The sequence below is a fragment of the Emydura macquarii genome, unplaced genomic scaffold (assembly GCF_026122565.2).
Source record: "Emydura macquarii macquarii isolate MOO-44397 ecotype Brisbane River unplaced genomic scaffold, CSIRO-AGI_Emac_v2 contig_1451, whole genome shotgun sequence".
NCBI lineage: Eukaryota > Metazoa > Chordata > Testudines > Chelidae > Emydura > Emydura macquarii.
Genome location: NW_027131588.1, coordinates 22,085,209 through 22,100,058, shown reverse-complemented (window position 1 = coordinate 22,100,058; position 14,850 = coordinate 22,085,209). Strand labels below are relative to the sequence as shown.

General features: G+C 46.0%; 1 protein-coding gene across 1 annotated transcript; it reads left to right on the top strand.

Annotated features, from left to right (window-relative positions):
- Positions 1-1,927: 1,927 nt before the first annotated feature.
- Positions 1,928-14,850, top strand: SLC25A51 (solute carrier family 25 member 51). The gene is made up of 2 exons (XM_067553348.1): positions 1,928-2,059; positions 12,054-14,850. Exon 2 carries the CDS (start codon positions 12,091-12,093, stop codon positions 12,967-12,969), a length of 879 nt encoding a protein of 292 aa, XP_067409449.1. The 5' UTR covers positions 1,928-2,059; positions 12,054-12,090; the 3' UTR covers positions 12,970-14,850.

Here is a 14,850-nt window from a genome sequence, read left to right as displayed (position 1 = left end):
GCAGAAATTAAAAAAAAAAAAAAGCCATTACAATTATAAAACTGTTCAATCCTCTGGTTAAAATTTTGTATGGCCGATCTCCAGTTACGAATTTAGAGGAGAAATAAAAACCCAACTCATATTTTTGAATCATGAAAATCCTAGAAGTTTCATTCTGTCAGAGAGAGTAATAGCACCATTAGAACCATCCCAAATAAGTAGATGAAGCATGTTGATATCAAGTTTATAAGCATCTTGTCACTATCTAAGGAGAGATTAGACAGACATTACAAGAACAATAAATAGTGTCTGAGGTATGTTCAGCAACAGTTAAACGCAAAAGCAAGTTAGTTGTTTTTGCCACTAGTTAGAACACTGCAGGGTTATATCAAGAGTTATGTCCTAAAAATCACATTGCTTTTTCCCTTCAGTTGGAAACAAGACTCTCTGAGATTAATAAAAAACTATGTCTGAAGCTACAAGATACAGAGATATTGAAACTCCACTTACAGGGAAGTGTAATCAAAGTCCTGCATTGCTTTAGTGCAATTCAGTGGACTTCAGATCTGCTGAGTATGAAGAAAGCTATAGTGGGATGGTAGCACACACTAGAGTGAAGGTTGAGATAAGCTTACTGTTGAACAGCTGATTTTTCTCAGTGTTAGGAGTTAGTTTAAGATAGAGATCCCTGAGATACACACAACATCAACGTTTTATGACTCTTACAACTTTTGGTGGGCACAACTGGGGCTCAATCGATGGCTCTGATCCTCCTCCAACTGATCTTGTCCATTCAGGGTTTATCTTGGCTTGTGGCTGGCACCGACTGCCTATTAGGGGAAATGGTATTTTAAAAGTTATTCCTGGTAGAAGATGGAGCTACAATGTGGCTCAAGCCAAGCTGACAACCCAGAGAAAGTCATTTGTGCACCTGCAGCAAGACTAGGGCTGTCACAAACCAGAGGGGTTGGCAGCAGGGGAGGAGAGGGGACAGGGGGACCTGGCCTCACCCTACTCCACTGGGTCCCAGCCAAGGGCCCTCACAGTGGTTTGCCCGTGGGTCGGCAGGGCTCCAGGCCACGACACAAGACTAGTATCTGGCTCCCTGGGACTCCTTCCTTACCCCCTTCCCTGGAGTACCTGAGCCCCAGGGTCACCATCCAACACCCCAGGGTAAACCACAAGTAGTAACCCCAGCAGCTCTTCCATGTGGCAGGTGGCAGGCAACGCTGGTTGGCGTGGTGGGTCCCAGGCAGCTCATGACAGTGCCACAAGCCCCTCCGCACTGCAGTGACTGGGCTTGGGCTTGGGCTTGGCCACCACCAGCCAGACAGCAGCATCCTACTCCTCTAGCCGCTCCCTGTCTGTCGGGGGGCGGGCCCTGCAGGACTGTCTGTCTGTCTGTCTGTCGTGGGGGGTCGGGCCCTGTAGGACTGTCTGTCTGTCTGTCTGTCGGAGGGCGGGCCCTGCAGGACTGTCTGTCTGTCGTGGGGGGGCGGGCCCTGCAGGACTGTCTGTCTGTCTGTCTGTCGGGGGGCAGGCCCTGTAGGACTGTCTGTCTGTCTGTCGGGGGGGCGGGCCCTGCAGGACTGGTGCCTGTCTGTCTGTCTGTCTGTGTCACGCCGGGTGAGGGGCCGGCTCGCTGCACATGCGCAGGGCAACGCCCGGCTCCCTCCCTGCTGGGCTCCGAGAGCAATACGCACGGCCCGAGCGCGAGTGACGCAGGCCGGCCCCTCCCTTCACCATCCCCCACCCCGGCCCCTGCCCAGCGCACGCGCACAACCCGCGGCGCGCGCGCGCGAGCGAGCCCCTGCCGACGCAGGGACCGGCGCTCCCGCTGATTGGCTCCGCGAGATGGGGAGGGCAGGGGGGGAAGCCGAAGATAGAGAGGCCCCGCCCCCCCCTTTTTCCTGGTCACGTGGCGCGTTGCTGCCGAGGTGCCGCCGCCGCCGGGCCTGCCGGCTCGGTCGCTCCCGCCGCTTTCCGCCAGCGCGCGCACGCGCAGAGGGAGCCGGGAATGTCAGTGTGCGGCCGGGCCTGGCTCGGCTCCTGTCAGCCAGCGGCCATGGAGCCGGCGCGGGTGAGTCACCGCCCCTCCCCCCGCCGGGCCGGGCCGGGCCGAGCCGAGCCGGGCCATTGAGCGAGCGAGAGAGCGCCCCGCAGCGGCTGCCCTGGGCGGGCTCGGCGGCTGAGACCCGCGCTCCCCGCCGCTCTCCCTGGGCCCCTCCCTTCGCCTCCGGTCCCGCCCGCCACAGCTCCAGCCCCAGCCTGGCGGGCCGGGCCCGGCGTGAGGTGCCTCGGGCGCCCGTGTGAGACGACACCCCGAATATCGGGCCTGTCCCTATAAAACCGGCCGTGAGCGCGGCGCTGGGACCCGCTGCTCCGTTGCCCCAGGGAGCCCGGGGGTCGGGTTGGCGCTCGCCGGCCTGCTCCGGCGTCGCCCCGGCGCTGGGGTCGGGCAGGTATTGTCGCCCCCGTCCCACCTTCGTCCGCAGCGCCTGGGGGCGGTCGCCTGCCGAGTTGGGTCATGTTCCCGGGGGCCCCGGGCCCTGCCGCCCCTCGGCCCCTCCTGTGCTCGGCCGGGGGCACATCGTGAGCTGGTCTGCAAGACTTTGATCCGGGGGGCATTGATTTAACTGGCCCAGTGGAAAGCCAGTGACTTTTACTGATTGTTTCAGGTCAGCGGGTGAAAACTTTCAAACACGCCTAGGTGAAAGTGACGGGAGCTTAAGTTCCGACTAGTCCTTGAAAATGAGACCATCACTTCAGTTACTCAGCCTGACCTACTGTCCCGTATCTATAAAGCTTGACCTCAAAAGCTAGAGCCGGGAAAAACACTTTCTGTTATATAGAAAAGCAGCCTTTAACACACAGGTTTTGATAGAGGCTCATGAATTCAGCATATTTATTTTTTGTTTAAATGTTTTAAATGATTTATAGGAACTTTATGCCTTAACATATTTCGTGTTACATTCAGATTTCATTTTGAACAGCTTTATTTTAAAAAAGAAAAACTTATAATTTAAATTTAAGAAATCTGGTTTAAATTTAAAAAAATTCAGTTTTTATCCAGCCCACTTTGGTCCATTTTGGTTGTTGGTTTTAGTTTTTGGGTGTTGGCCTGTGATATACAAGATATCAGACTAGTAACCTGGTGGTCCTTTCTGGCCTTTAAACTGTATGTATGGAGAGACTCAAAGTGAAAATAGCTTGGGGACAAAGCTGAAACTGAATGAGTCTCTTTTAATTGTTCTAGCCGATTGAAATGTAAAAAAGCAAACAGCATACCAGGAGAAAAGTCAATAGGATTTTTACAATTCTTTGATAACATAAAACTCATTTAAAAAATCAGTGTTGATATCGCAGATTAAGTTGATAGTGCCCCTTTAAAGAATGAACCTAAAGAAAACAAGGTAGTTAAAAGAAACCATCCTTATTGTTTGGTGAAAGTAGAGAACATTAAAAAAGCCCTTAAATGGGAATGAATGCAAAGGAAAATTATAAGCACAAGAAAAACCTGCTGAGGAGTTGGCTCACCTTTTTTTCCCTGGAGGTACTTCTGTTCTAAATTTAAATCCTATTCTAAGCTGTTTCTATGCTTTGGACCAGTGCTTCCTGAACTTTTTCTATATGGGATCTTAAAGCCATCTGTTTCTTGTTACAACCCACCAAAAGGCTGTAAAGGATTGTAGTACCTGCAAGAAATTGCACTGGGCTGTGGCGGGGTCAGACATCTCCCTTCTATGTTCCACCTTCTACCAGCACTTAGCAGTGGGGGCATCATCACTTACAGGGATTGAGGGAGCAGGCCATCCACCCTCTTAAAAGTGTTCCTTGTCTAGCTGAGGACTAGTAGCTTGGGAGGACTGAGGGGATCCCCACTGCATTTTGGTTGGAGTGCTATGGAAGTAGGGAGCATGTAGCAGCGAGCTCTGGATCCTCCCCTGGGAGATTTTATACCTTTAATTTCTTTTGGTTTCTCAACCACTGTTGTGTAACCCAGCTGGTGTTCATTCCCAGCTCACTTTGGGTCACATCTTATGGAGTGAGAATTCCTGCTGTAGATTGTCAACAAATATGTGGTTAGCCAATACAAAAGTATTTTCCATTCTGAGCAGGCTTATTGTGATAAACCTGTATGGCTGAGAAAGCTAGCTGTAAAGCATTACTGCCAGTTTTTTCTACTCTTTGTGTATATTCATTGTTGTTTCTGCTTAATCATCTGTGTTTGCTTCTTTTTACTCCTGCTAGCCCTACAGAGCCCATACAGCCCTGGAAAAGTGATCTCTGGATTCTATTGCAGTTTTCACATTATCAGCAAAATTAACTGAGTTCCAGCCGCAGAATCATTATTGAGGAGTGTGCCAGGGAGAGCTGAGGTTACCTTTCAGACTGTGTTTGCAGATCTGGCGCCTGTGCTGAATTGGGATTATTTGTAGTGACTTGGTTAGCTAGTATTTTTCTTACATCTCTTGCTCCAGAATGTAAAATTTATTTTTAAAATAAAATTTTTAGCCCTTATTAGTTGTGGACCAAATGTGAACCATGTATAGTTAAGTCTGCCTGAGTCAGAAACAGTTATAAGAGAAGTCTGAAAGGTCCCCTTTCATTTAAAGGGAGATTTAACTCTGAAGCCTAATAACTTACATCATCATAGTTAACTATTTCACTTTTGATCAAAGCATGCAATAAGTAAAGGGACATTTTTATGAGGATCTAGCCAATCTGAGTGGCATCTCATTTTAGAATCATAGTCTCATAATGAAAATTCTACCTACTCTTTTCAGAGAGTACCACCATTTATTTTCTCCCTCAACTAAACATCCACCTGGCATTTGCAAAACAATTCTCTGATTTGCAAATTGAGGCATTCAGTGAGACTGCAATTGTTAGTCGTTTTTTGGAGTAGAACCAGGTTTTAACATTCACTTAAGTTCTGTCATATACTAGTTGAGTTTATCTAGTCAGCGGTTTGCAGCAGTATCTTCAAAGTATATGATTGCTTGTTTACATTTACACATTTTTATCTTCTGACATGGCTTTGAACTAACAAATCCCAGTATTACCCCTCTGCCTTTCCTGCCTTCACATGTCTGAATCCTCTTTGCACTGAAATAACTGTAATAGACTATGTATTTTCTCACAAGGTTCTTGACTACATGGGTAAAAAAGGCTACAACGTGGCCAGCTAACACAACTCCAGAGGTCTTAGCCTGTCCAAAGGGGTGGAGTGAATGGGGTACCGAGGCAGGCCAGGAGTTTGGTAGGAATGTGTGGGTGGAGCAGTTCTATATTGGCTGCATGGGGGGCGAGCACACATTAATTCAGTCTGCAGTGTTATGAGTGACTTTAGCAGCTCCATTTGCTCTTCCATAGCTTTTAGCCTGTGCTTGTGACTTGCTGTCACTTGCTCCCACTTTTCCCTCCTCTCCTGCCTATCAGTTTTCTGATTTTCAGACAGTCTATCTCCATGCCTTTTTAAATTTTTCTCTCGCCTCAGAGGACTGGAAGAGTTTTTGGAACATCTTTTTGCTTCTCCATGGTCATTTTCTTATTAGGCACAAGCGCTCGGCAGGTGTAGGGGGGTTTCCCTTCAAAAGCATATCTATAGAATCACAAGCAATTAATAGAAGCATTACTGTGAGTGTAATAACAGCATTGATGCATTACTGTAAAATACATCTTTCTGTCCCCTGGCAAGCGCACAGCTCGGCGATCAATCAGGGCATGGTGAGTTGTGCCCAGGAGGAGGGGACACTGAAGCTGGAGAAAAGGTTCTGGGTAGTTGTTTGGGGATATTGATGCAGATAGGGACAACATTTCAAATTGTGCCACCATTTTCCACAGGCAGGGGCCATAGAAACCGATATCTCACTCCTGAGAGTTAGCAGGTGTGCTAAGGTACATCTCCATGCCAGCAGCTTCAAACCGAGTCCCCCTGCTGCTTGACTATGTGCCGCTTTGGTCCCTGCACAGGTGATTGCTGATTGGTGCAGGAAAGTTTCCTACAATGGGGGAAGAAACAAAGCAGCTCTGCCGAGGAATCTCTAACAGAGGATTGGCAAGTACCTCCTGGAAACTTTCCTAGAGATCTCTGGAGGATTCTTGTGAAATCTCGGTGTGTGTTAACACACTTTTCTGCAGCACTGCCTAACTGAACAGGGGAATGGGAAGCACATGCAAACACAGCTACTCTTGTGCATTTTTATTCCTTCAACCAGCTGCATAATGCAGCAAAGCAAAGGACAACTGTACCTCATGTAACGGAGCAGCATCATCTCAAAGAAGTCACTTACCCGAGCTCCTCTTTCCTGCATCCTGTAGGGCTAGGACTGGCTCGAACCCTTTGGGGTCGAGAAAAGGTCCTTGCTCCCTTTGTCAACCAACAACCCGGTCACCTGCTCTGCATCATCCTACAACTCGACCTCCTCGTCCATGACTTCTTTGTTGGGGTTGAGTCTGGTGTCCGCTGCCTTCGGGCTTGCGGAGGTATCCACAGGTCTCTTCATTATGGAGGTGGGGTTGTCCCTGAGGATGGCTTCCAGTTCCTTACAGAAGCGGCAGGTCTTTGGCTTTGCATCAGAGCAATGGTTTGACTCCCTAGCCTTTGGATACTCCTGCTGCAGCTCCTTGATTTTCGCATGGCAGTGCAGCATGTCCTGTTCATAGCCCTTCTCCGCCATTAAACGAGAAATTTGACCATACGCATTGAAGTTTCTTCATCTGGAGTGGAGCTGGGACTGCACAGCATCCTCTTCCCAAACGCCGATGCAATCCAGAAGCTCCGTTGTGCTCCAAATGGGAGAGCATTTGGTGTGTGGAGCTGCCGTGGTCAGCTGGAAAAATGAGATGTGAGCTCTCTGCGCCCCCTAGTCCTCCTCCCAGTCTGGGAACGCCCTTTGGAAGTGTAGCAGTGGATTTGATCAGGCCCCTTGCAAAAGGGGCTGCAGGTTTCTGGTATATCCTTGTAATGATGGACTATGCCACACGCTTCCCCCAGGCTATCCCCCCTGAGAAGCGACACTGCCTGCACTGTTGCAGCTGAACTCCTGAAGATTTTCACCTGGGTTGGCCTGCCTTAAGAGATCCTACAGATCAAGAAACAAGTTTGTCTCCTTCTAGGGATTGAGACTAAGGACCTTGGTATACCATCCCCCGATGGATGGTTTGGTCGAGAAATTCAGCCGGACCATCAGAAGAATGCTTCGTAAGTTCTCCACAGAGGAACTCCACTGCTGAGACCAGCTTCTCCTGCCCCTGCTACTGGCAATTACTGGAGGTATCCCAGATATCCACAAAATTTTCTCCATTCGAGCTCCTGTATGGTCACCGTGAGGCTTGCTCAATCTCATGTGAGGGATGTGGGAGCAGACTCTGTCACTCACTACGGGGTTACTCCAGTACATTCTCCAGCTGCAGGAATGCCTAACGAAGGCTGGAGCTCTTGCAAAGGAGAATCTGCAAGCTGCCCAGGGGATCGCCAAGCACAAGGGTATAACGGGGAGACCCATGATCGGACTTTGAACCTTTGATCGGGTCCTTATCCTGCTCCTCTTGGCTGAATTCAAGCTGTTAGCCCACTGGCAGGGCCCCTATGAGGTGATACACTGAACAGGCCCAGTCAACCATGAGGTCCGCCAACTGGATTGACAAAAGAAGCGGCAGATTTATCATATTAATCTGTTGAAGCCCTGGCGTGAATGAGAAAGGAGGATGATCTCACTGTACTCCCCTCCTCCCGAACCTAAGCTGGGACCTCAGGCACCCAGAGGGACCGAGGTCGAGGGACTGCTGCTCAGGGATACAGCCTTCCCCAGCATGTTCACTGCCACACCTGCATGGACCTCCGAGATCCACCACACCATCTCCACCAACCCTGGAGAAGTCGTCCGGGGGATGACCTGGCCACTGCCACACCATATGGAGGACGCGGTGGAACAGGAGGTCCAAGATATGTTGGAGTGTGGGGTAATCGAGAGATTGAGTGAATGGTGAAGCCCTATCATGTTGGTCCCCAAGCCAGATGGAACCTGCCATTTTTGTATCAATTTCTGAAGGATCAACACAATCTCTTGTTTTGATGCCTACCTGATGCCCCAGATGAACAGCTTGACTGTTTGGGGGAAGCCCAGTATATCCCTACCCTTGATTTGACCAAGGGATATTGGCAGATCCCATTGAGCCCCTACTCAAAGGAAAAGACTGCCTTCACCACCCCTAGCGGGCTCTACCACTTCACCCGAATGCTTTTCGGTCTTCCTGGGGCCCCACCTTTCAGTGGCTGACGGACTGTCTCCTACCACCTCACCTCGAGTTCGTGGCTGTATCCTTGGACTACGTGGTAATATTTAGTTGTCACTGGGAAGAGCATCTGAATCAGGTAGCTGGTGTCTTGAGGACCCTCTGGGAAGCCAGTCTTAATGAAAACCCCCAAAAGTGCCAAATTGGCTGTCAGGTATTTGGGGTACACCCTATGATGGGGCAAGCCACCTCCCCTTATCGGCAAAGTCCAGGTGATCCAAGAATACCCTGCCCTGCCACCAAGAAGCAAGTTTGGCAATTCCTGGGACTGGTTGGCTACTATAGACATTTTATTCCTGATTTTGCGACAATCCCCACTTCTCTGACTGGGCTGCTCATGAAGGACTAACCCCTGCAGGTATGGTGGACCCCTGACCGCGAGGTTGTCTTTTGGGAATTGAAGCACCACCTATGCCACAAACCCATGCTCTACAGCCCAGACTTTACACGCAGTTTCGTGGTCCAAACCGATGCGTCCACTGTGGGACATGGGGCCGTCCTCTCACAGAACATCGAGGGTGAAGAATACCTGGTCCTATATATAAGCCAAAAGTTGATCCCACGGGAGTGCAACTACTCGGTAATTGAAAAGGAAGCCCTAGCGGTCAAGTGGGCGCTAGAAGCACTCCATTACTACCTCCTTGGGAGCCCCTTCGTTGTGGTGACTAACCCATGCCCCCCTGAAGTGGCTGGAAAAAATGAAGAACCAACGCCTGGTTGATGCGCTGTTACCTGACTTCGCAACCCTTTGCCTTCACCATACAACATTGAGCCGGTCAGAAGCATGCCACTGCTGTTGTGTTATCCCGACTGGGTGAAGGGGACGTGACCAGCCCCGGAGACTGGGAGCTGAGCTTAAGGGGTGTGTATATCGAGGGGGCGTGGTCTTCCTCTGAGACTGACAGGGAGGGGCTGCCATTCAAGCCCTGGAGGGTGGCACCAAGGAAGCTATGCCCGCCCTGCTGGAAGCAGAGGGGCGGAGCCAGGACAGGAAATGGAAGTATAAAGGGCAGGCCCGACAGCTCAGACAGGAGGCTGCTGCTGAAGGAGGACATCTCCTACCTGCTGCTGGAGAGAGGAGCTGGCCAGGACCCTGGCTGCTCTGAGGCCTCACCTGACCCGCCCGAGCCATTGGACAGCCCAGACAGTGAGTGCTTGCTTGGACTGCTGCTGGCGATGTACCCCGAGGAGGTAGATGACGACCCTGGCCGCAGGTACATGGGCACAGGGGTGGAGGAAGTTGCTCAGGGGTAGCCAACTTTCACACTCAAGTGCCTGTCAAGTGAGTTGCAGCTGGAGCCCAGCTGACCCTGTAGCAGAACATCCTACCATTGACAGGGCCCTGGGCTGGGATGCGGTGGAGTCAGAAGGGCCCGTGTCCCCCTTTTTACCCTACCTCTCACATGGTAGTCTCACCCTGACCTGCAAAGCCTCGTTGGGCCATAGACTATTTTGCCTGCCCTGCCGGCCTGAGGGTCGAGGGCAATAGACTGTTTTGCCTGTCCTGCCCTGCCTGAAGGCCTGGGGTTAGAGACTGAGGAGAGCTAATCCCCTTTATAAAGTTTGCTCACACAGGTGTGGCAGAAGGGGTGTGGCCTCCTTCCAGGAGGGACAGGCCGTCACCTTCTCTACAGTGGTCTATATAAATGTGGCTTTGTTAGATTTTTTTTCAATTGAAAATGAGGATTCAAATGGCTGTTGGGCCACAGACTGCTACTGATGGTACATTTGGTGTTAAGTTGCCTAAGGCCTTGTCTACACCCACTTTTATTCCAGTTTATTTTGGGTAGGGGTCTGATTTTTCTAAAATAGTTAAATTTGGTATAACCCTAGTATGGAAGCAGTTATATCTGCTATAGCTTATTCCCCTTCTCTGTAGAAATAACTACTTTGGTATAAAGCACCTTTATGTATATTTAATTAAATTGACCTGCAGACACTACCAGGATAGTTAATGCCGTACAGCCCTTAGTATAAATGCAGTTATATTAGTATTAAAGTGCTTACGTAGTAGCACGATACTTACCGCCCTTGTAAAGTGCTTTGAGATTTACTGATGCAAATTGCTATATAAAAGATAGTATTTCTGTACAGGAAGGAGAGTAAAGTAGACTGGTATAACTGCATCCACAGTAGGGCTTTTACTGGTATAACTACTCTAAAAAAAATCACATCCCTAACTGAAATATTTCCACCGGTAAAACTTAAGTTTAAATCTGGTTCGGCTCAGTTCTTGGCTGTGGTTATTTAGTATTTCCCATGCATCCTGCCTACCATAGGCTGGCAGTGACTGCAGTTATGGAAACGACCCCATATACTCATGCCTTCTGATGGAGAATGCAAGCAGGGTAGGCTCCAGAGTCAAGGCATATTTAAATATAATTTTAGAAGTCTAAGCTATATTTAGCTATTCTGGTACTGAAATTCCTGACCACCATAGTCTAAGATCAGATATTAAAGAAAAAATTGTATATTAAAACCAAACACCAATAATATACTTAGATCTAAGACTCCCTAGCTTTTCTCTGGTAAGTCACAACTTTCAAACTGTAGATATTTAGAATTTGCTGTAGATAATGCTTGTATTAAGAACTCACTGTCCCAGTTCTTCTCTGAACTTTAACAAGACTGTGTGTGCCCAGGATTGATTAATTGTAACTTTAGAGTCAGCTCTTTTATATTTACTTGGCTATATTATAATACCAAATATGCAGACCTAGTTATTTAAATTAAGTTATCATTTTGAGCAGCCATGTTTGAATTTGTAGCCTGGTTTAAGTGGGATAACTTCTCCCCTCCAATCCCCAAACCCCATTATATGTTCAGGTTGAATTAAGTATTTTATGGAGTGCTGTTTCTCTGGGTCATCAGGTTGTGTGGGTTTTTATTTCCCATCCCTTAATGCATCTCACTTACCAAAAAGATCTTTCAAATGTGTACACTGAGCACTGATTCAGATTCCTTCTCACCCATCCCATAATATTTGTGATTTTGCCTTTGGATAAAACCATGTACACTGCTAATTGACATCTGTCCAACTGCTTACTTTCCCTGAGTGAAGGTGTTATGTAGAGGATTCTTTAGAGACTATAGCCATGTTTTCTGTAGCTTATGATGTATAATTTCTACTCCATACCAAATGTGTTCTTTACAGATAAGATTTGGTTTGTCACAGGATCATGTTTAAAGAGGAGTCTGAATAGTCAAGATAACTTACAATATCAAGTTTTGAAAAAACAAACTTTCATTGATTTGTTTTGGTGTTTTAATACAACCTTAGGGTTGAGAATTTAAATGCACAAGAGTCAAGAAATTAACAAGTTAAGATTCAATTGGCCCTATTGCATATGTTATATTACCAGTTGTCAAAATCACTACTGTGCAGTGTAAGAACCTTAACTGCTGAATTTACTAACTTCCACTTACATTTTCAGCTTTCATATGGTACTAAATACAGAACCTTGTTTTAAAATTTATTTCTGTATAACTTTTTTTTGCATTTAATCAACAAAAATGTTTCCTGCTTTTCCCCCCTTCCTTATATCAGTTACCTAAACGATTTAAATCTTTCAGTTCCTTGAGATCGGTAATACAGCCACTGAAACCACTTGTACATGTGAGCTATCAAATGTGGTATTTGTCATTCTATTCCATTGAATTTTCATGGAATTGCTTGAAGATGTGGTGCATGCAAAGGACTTATATATATGAATTTAAAAAAAGTGGTGGTGTGTGCAGCTTTGTTCATGTTCTCCTTTACCTTCTTGGTGTAGGAGAAGAAAACACTTGTCTGAAGAGCGAGAGAGCAGTATGATGGATTCAGAAGATCTTGTCCTAACAAATTCAAAGCAAGATATTGCTCACCACATCGTAAAAGTTAACTCAGGTAAACATTACTTTTGTGGATACTGTGCAGCCTTCACCAATATAGCAATCACCTTTCCCATTCAGAAGGTCCTCTTTCGACAACAACTATATGGAGTGAGAACAAGGGATGCACTATGTCAATTACAGAAAGATGGAATCCGAAACCTGTACCGTGGACTCCTCCCTCCCTTAATGCAGAAAACGACAACTCTTGCCCTGATGTTTGGCTTATATGAGGATTTCTCTTCACTGCTCCAGAGGCACACAAATGCACCTGAACTAGTGACGTGCAGTGTGGCAGCCATCCTTGCAGGGACCACAGAAGCTCTTCTTACACCATTTGAGCGGGTCCAGACTTTGCTTCAGGACTACAAGCATCATGACAGATTTACAAACACTTACCAGGCTTTCAAGGTGTTAAAAAACTACGGAATTAAAGAATATTATAGGGGTTTGGTACCTATTCTAATCCGAAACGGACCGAGTAATGCACTCTTTTTTGGTCTGCGAGGACCCATCAAGCAGTGTCTGCCCGAAGCAACTTCTTATAGTGCTCATTTGATCAATGACTTCATCTGTGGAGGGCTGTTGGGTGCCATGTTGGGATTCTTATTTTTCCCAGTGAATGTTGTAAAAGCTCGTATGCAGTCCCAAATTGGTGGGGAATTTCAGTCTTTCCAAAACGTTTTCATGAAGATCTGGCTGGAACGTGATAGAAAACTGACACATCTGTTCAGAGGAGCCCATCTGAATTACCATCGCTCTATTATATCCTGGGGTATAATCAATGCAACATATGAATTCTTGCTTAAGTTATTGTGAAAAATGTTACCTTCTATGAAGTCCCTCTACTCCGTTGGATATTGGCACTTTGAGGTCACTTATCTTATGATCAAATTTGTCATATTAGGATCTTTACGTGAATAGCACTGACACTTGAAGAGAGTTTAATTGCAAAATGTTGGTCACATTTCAGTAGGGAAATAAGTGATTTTCACCAGTGCCTGCTTAGTTTGAAAGGTAACTACACAGTCTTATTAACGGTCTTCAATATTTATGGGGTGAGTGTTGGCAGTGTGTCTAGAAAAATTGGTTTGCTCAAAAGTGTGCTCTTTAATAGTCTTTAGATGCTGGAAGATTTATTCACCCATACCTGAATAAACTAATTGAAACTTTACTTTCTATTTGTATGTTGGTCGTGGCCTTGTAAATTACTCCAGGTCACCCTAAACTTTTCCTAACACTCCTGGTGATCAAAACTATGCTTGATTGTGCACTTTGTGGAATATGAAAATGAGGGAGGCTGACAAAAGCTATTTTGTTTCCCTGCTTGGTAAACTTGGAAGAAATGATGTAATTGATACAGTTGTTTTGAGAGAACTCTCAACTCCCATAATGTTTCAGGTTTCCCAGGTATCTTTACTGTTTGAAAGCAGATTGCTAACTTTTAATGAGGATGGTGTTACTCCTCAACTAAGCCTTACGAGTTAACAAAGCTCACATGAATTGTTTTGCCAGCTGGTTTTTCCTTGGCTCTAATATGAATGCCATCTTGTCAAACAACATAAGGTAGCTACTGAATTTTCAACTTCAGTATAAGCTGATCCAGTGCAAAAGTATGGGTGTGTTTGTATGTGAAAAGGGAGTACTGGGGAGGGGAGAAATGAAACACATTTTATCTAAAAAGCTTTAAAGTGTCCTTCATGTTACAATAGCACCTATTTGTAAATGTGGAGTATTTAATTGTCTTTTGTGCTGCTTAGTTTCTGTTGCAAACAGGTGTGATGCCAAAAAGAAGAACTGGTTTCTGCAACATTAACGTGTACAGACGTAGTATGACTCCTGCTGGTTTTCAAAGTACTTTGTAAACCGCTTTTGTTGTGTTAAGGTAACTTATGTCCTTTTGCAAATATTTTTACTTGCTTCATGTGAGGTTGTAGCATAACTGACCACTTTAGTCAGTACTTTCAGCTGAAACTTGCTCTATCCTCCATTTTATGCCTTGTTCAGGGTATATCACTGTAATGGAAAAGGCACTCCGATACTATGGTGAGGACCATATAAGCACCAGGTTTCGGGGCTTCTCCTTGATCATTTAATCATGTTGAAAAACACTTGTATACATATTAGACAAAAGTAATGTACTTGGTATTCAGGTGAGAACTGAAATTCAGGTGTGCTTTAAGGCCTAAGAAAAGAGAAGAGCGGGCAAGAACACAAGTGTGATTACCAAACTACTGGTCTTCATATAAAAAATAACTGATTTTTTTTGTATATTTTTATGCAAAAAGGTTCATGAAGTATTTTCATATTTTGAAAGCTTTCAGAAATGGTTTTGAATGGATTTTTTCTTAAATTTTAGAGTGAACGTTACTTTATGTATCCTTAATCTTTCAAATGTTTATGGTTTTTACTTTACCTCACTTCACAGTTGTTCACTTGATATAACTGCCCCTAAATAATTATTCCCAAACAGTATGCCCTATTTCTTTATAACCTATAGCTATATATACTGCTACGCTTCACAGTCAAAGATGGCCAAACACAAATGAACAATGAAGCACATTGATTGATATTTTGAATGTTGTGATTATATGGATTTAAATAAATTGTCTGTTGAATGTTTTACTGGTGAAATCTGATTTCACCAGTCTATTGTTTTTGTAACCTTTCCTTGATGGAATAAAACAAAAGTAAATCTCT

Coding starts and splice junctions, on each gene's coding strand:
- SLC25A51 (XM_067553348.1), top strand. CDS start 12,091: ATGATGGATTCAGAAGATCTTGTCCTAACAAATTCAAAGCAAGATATT.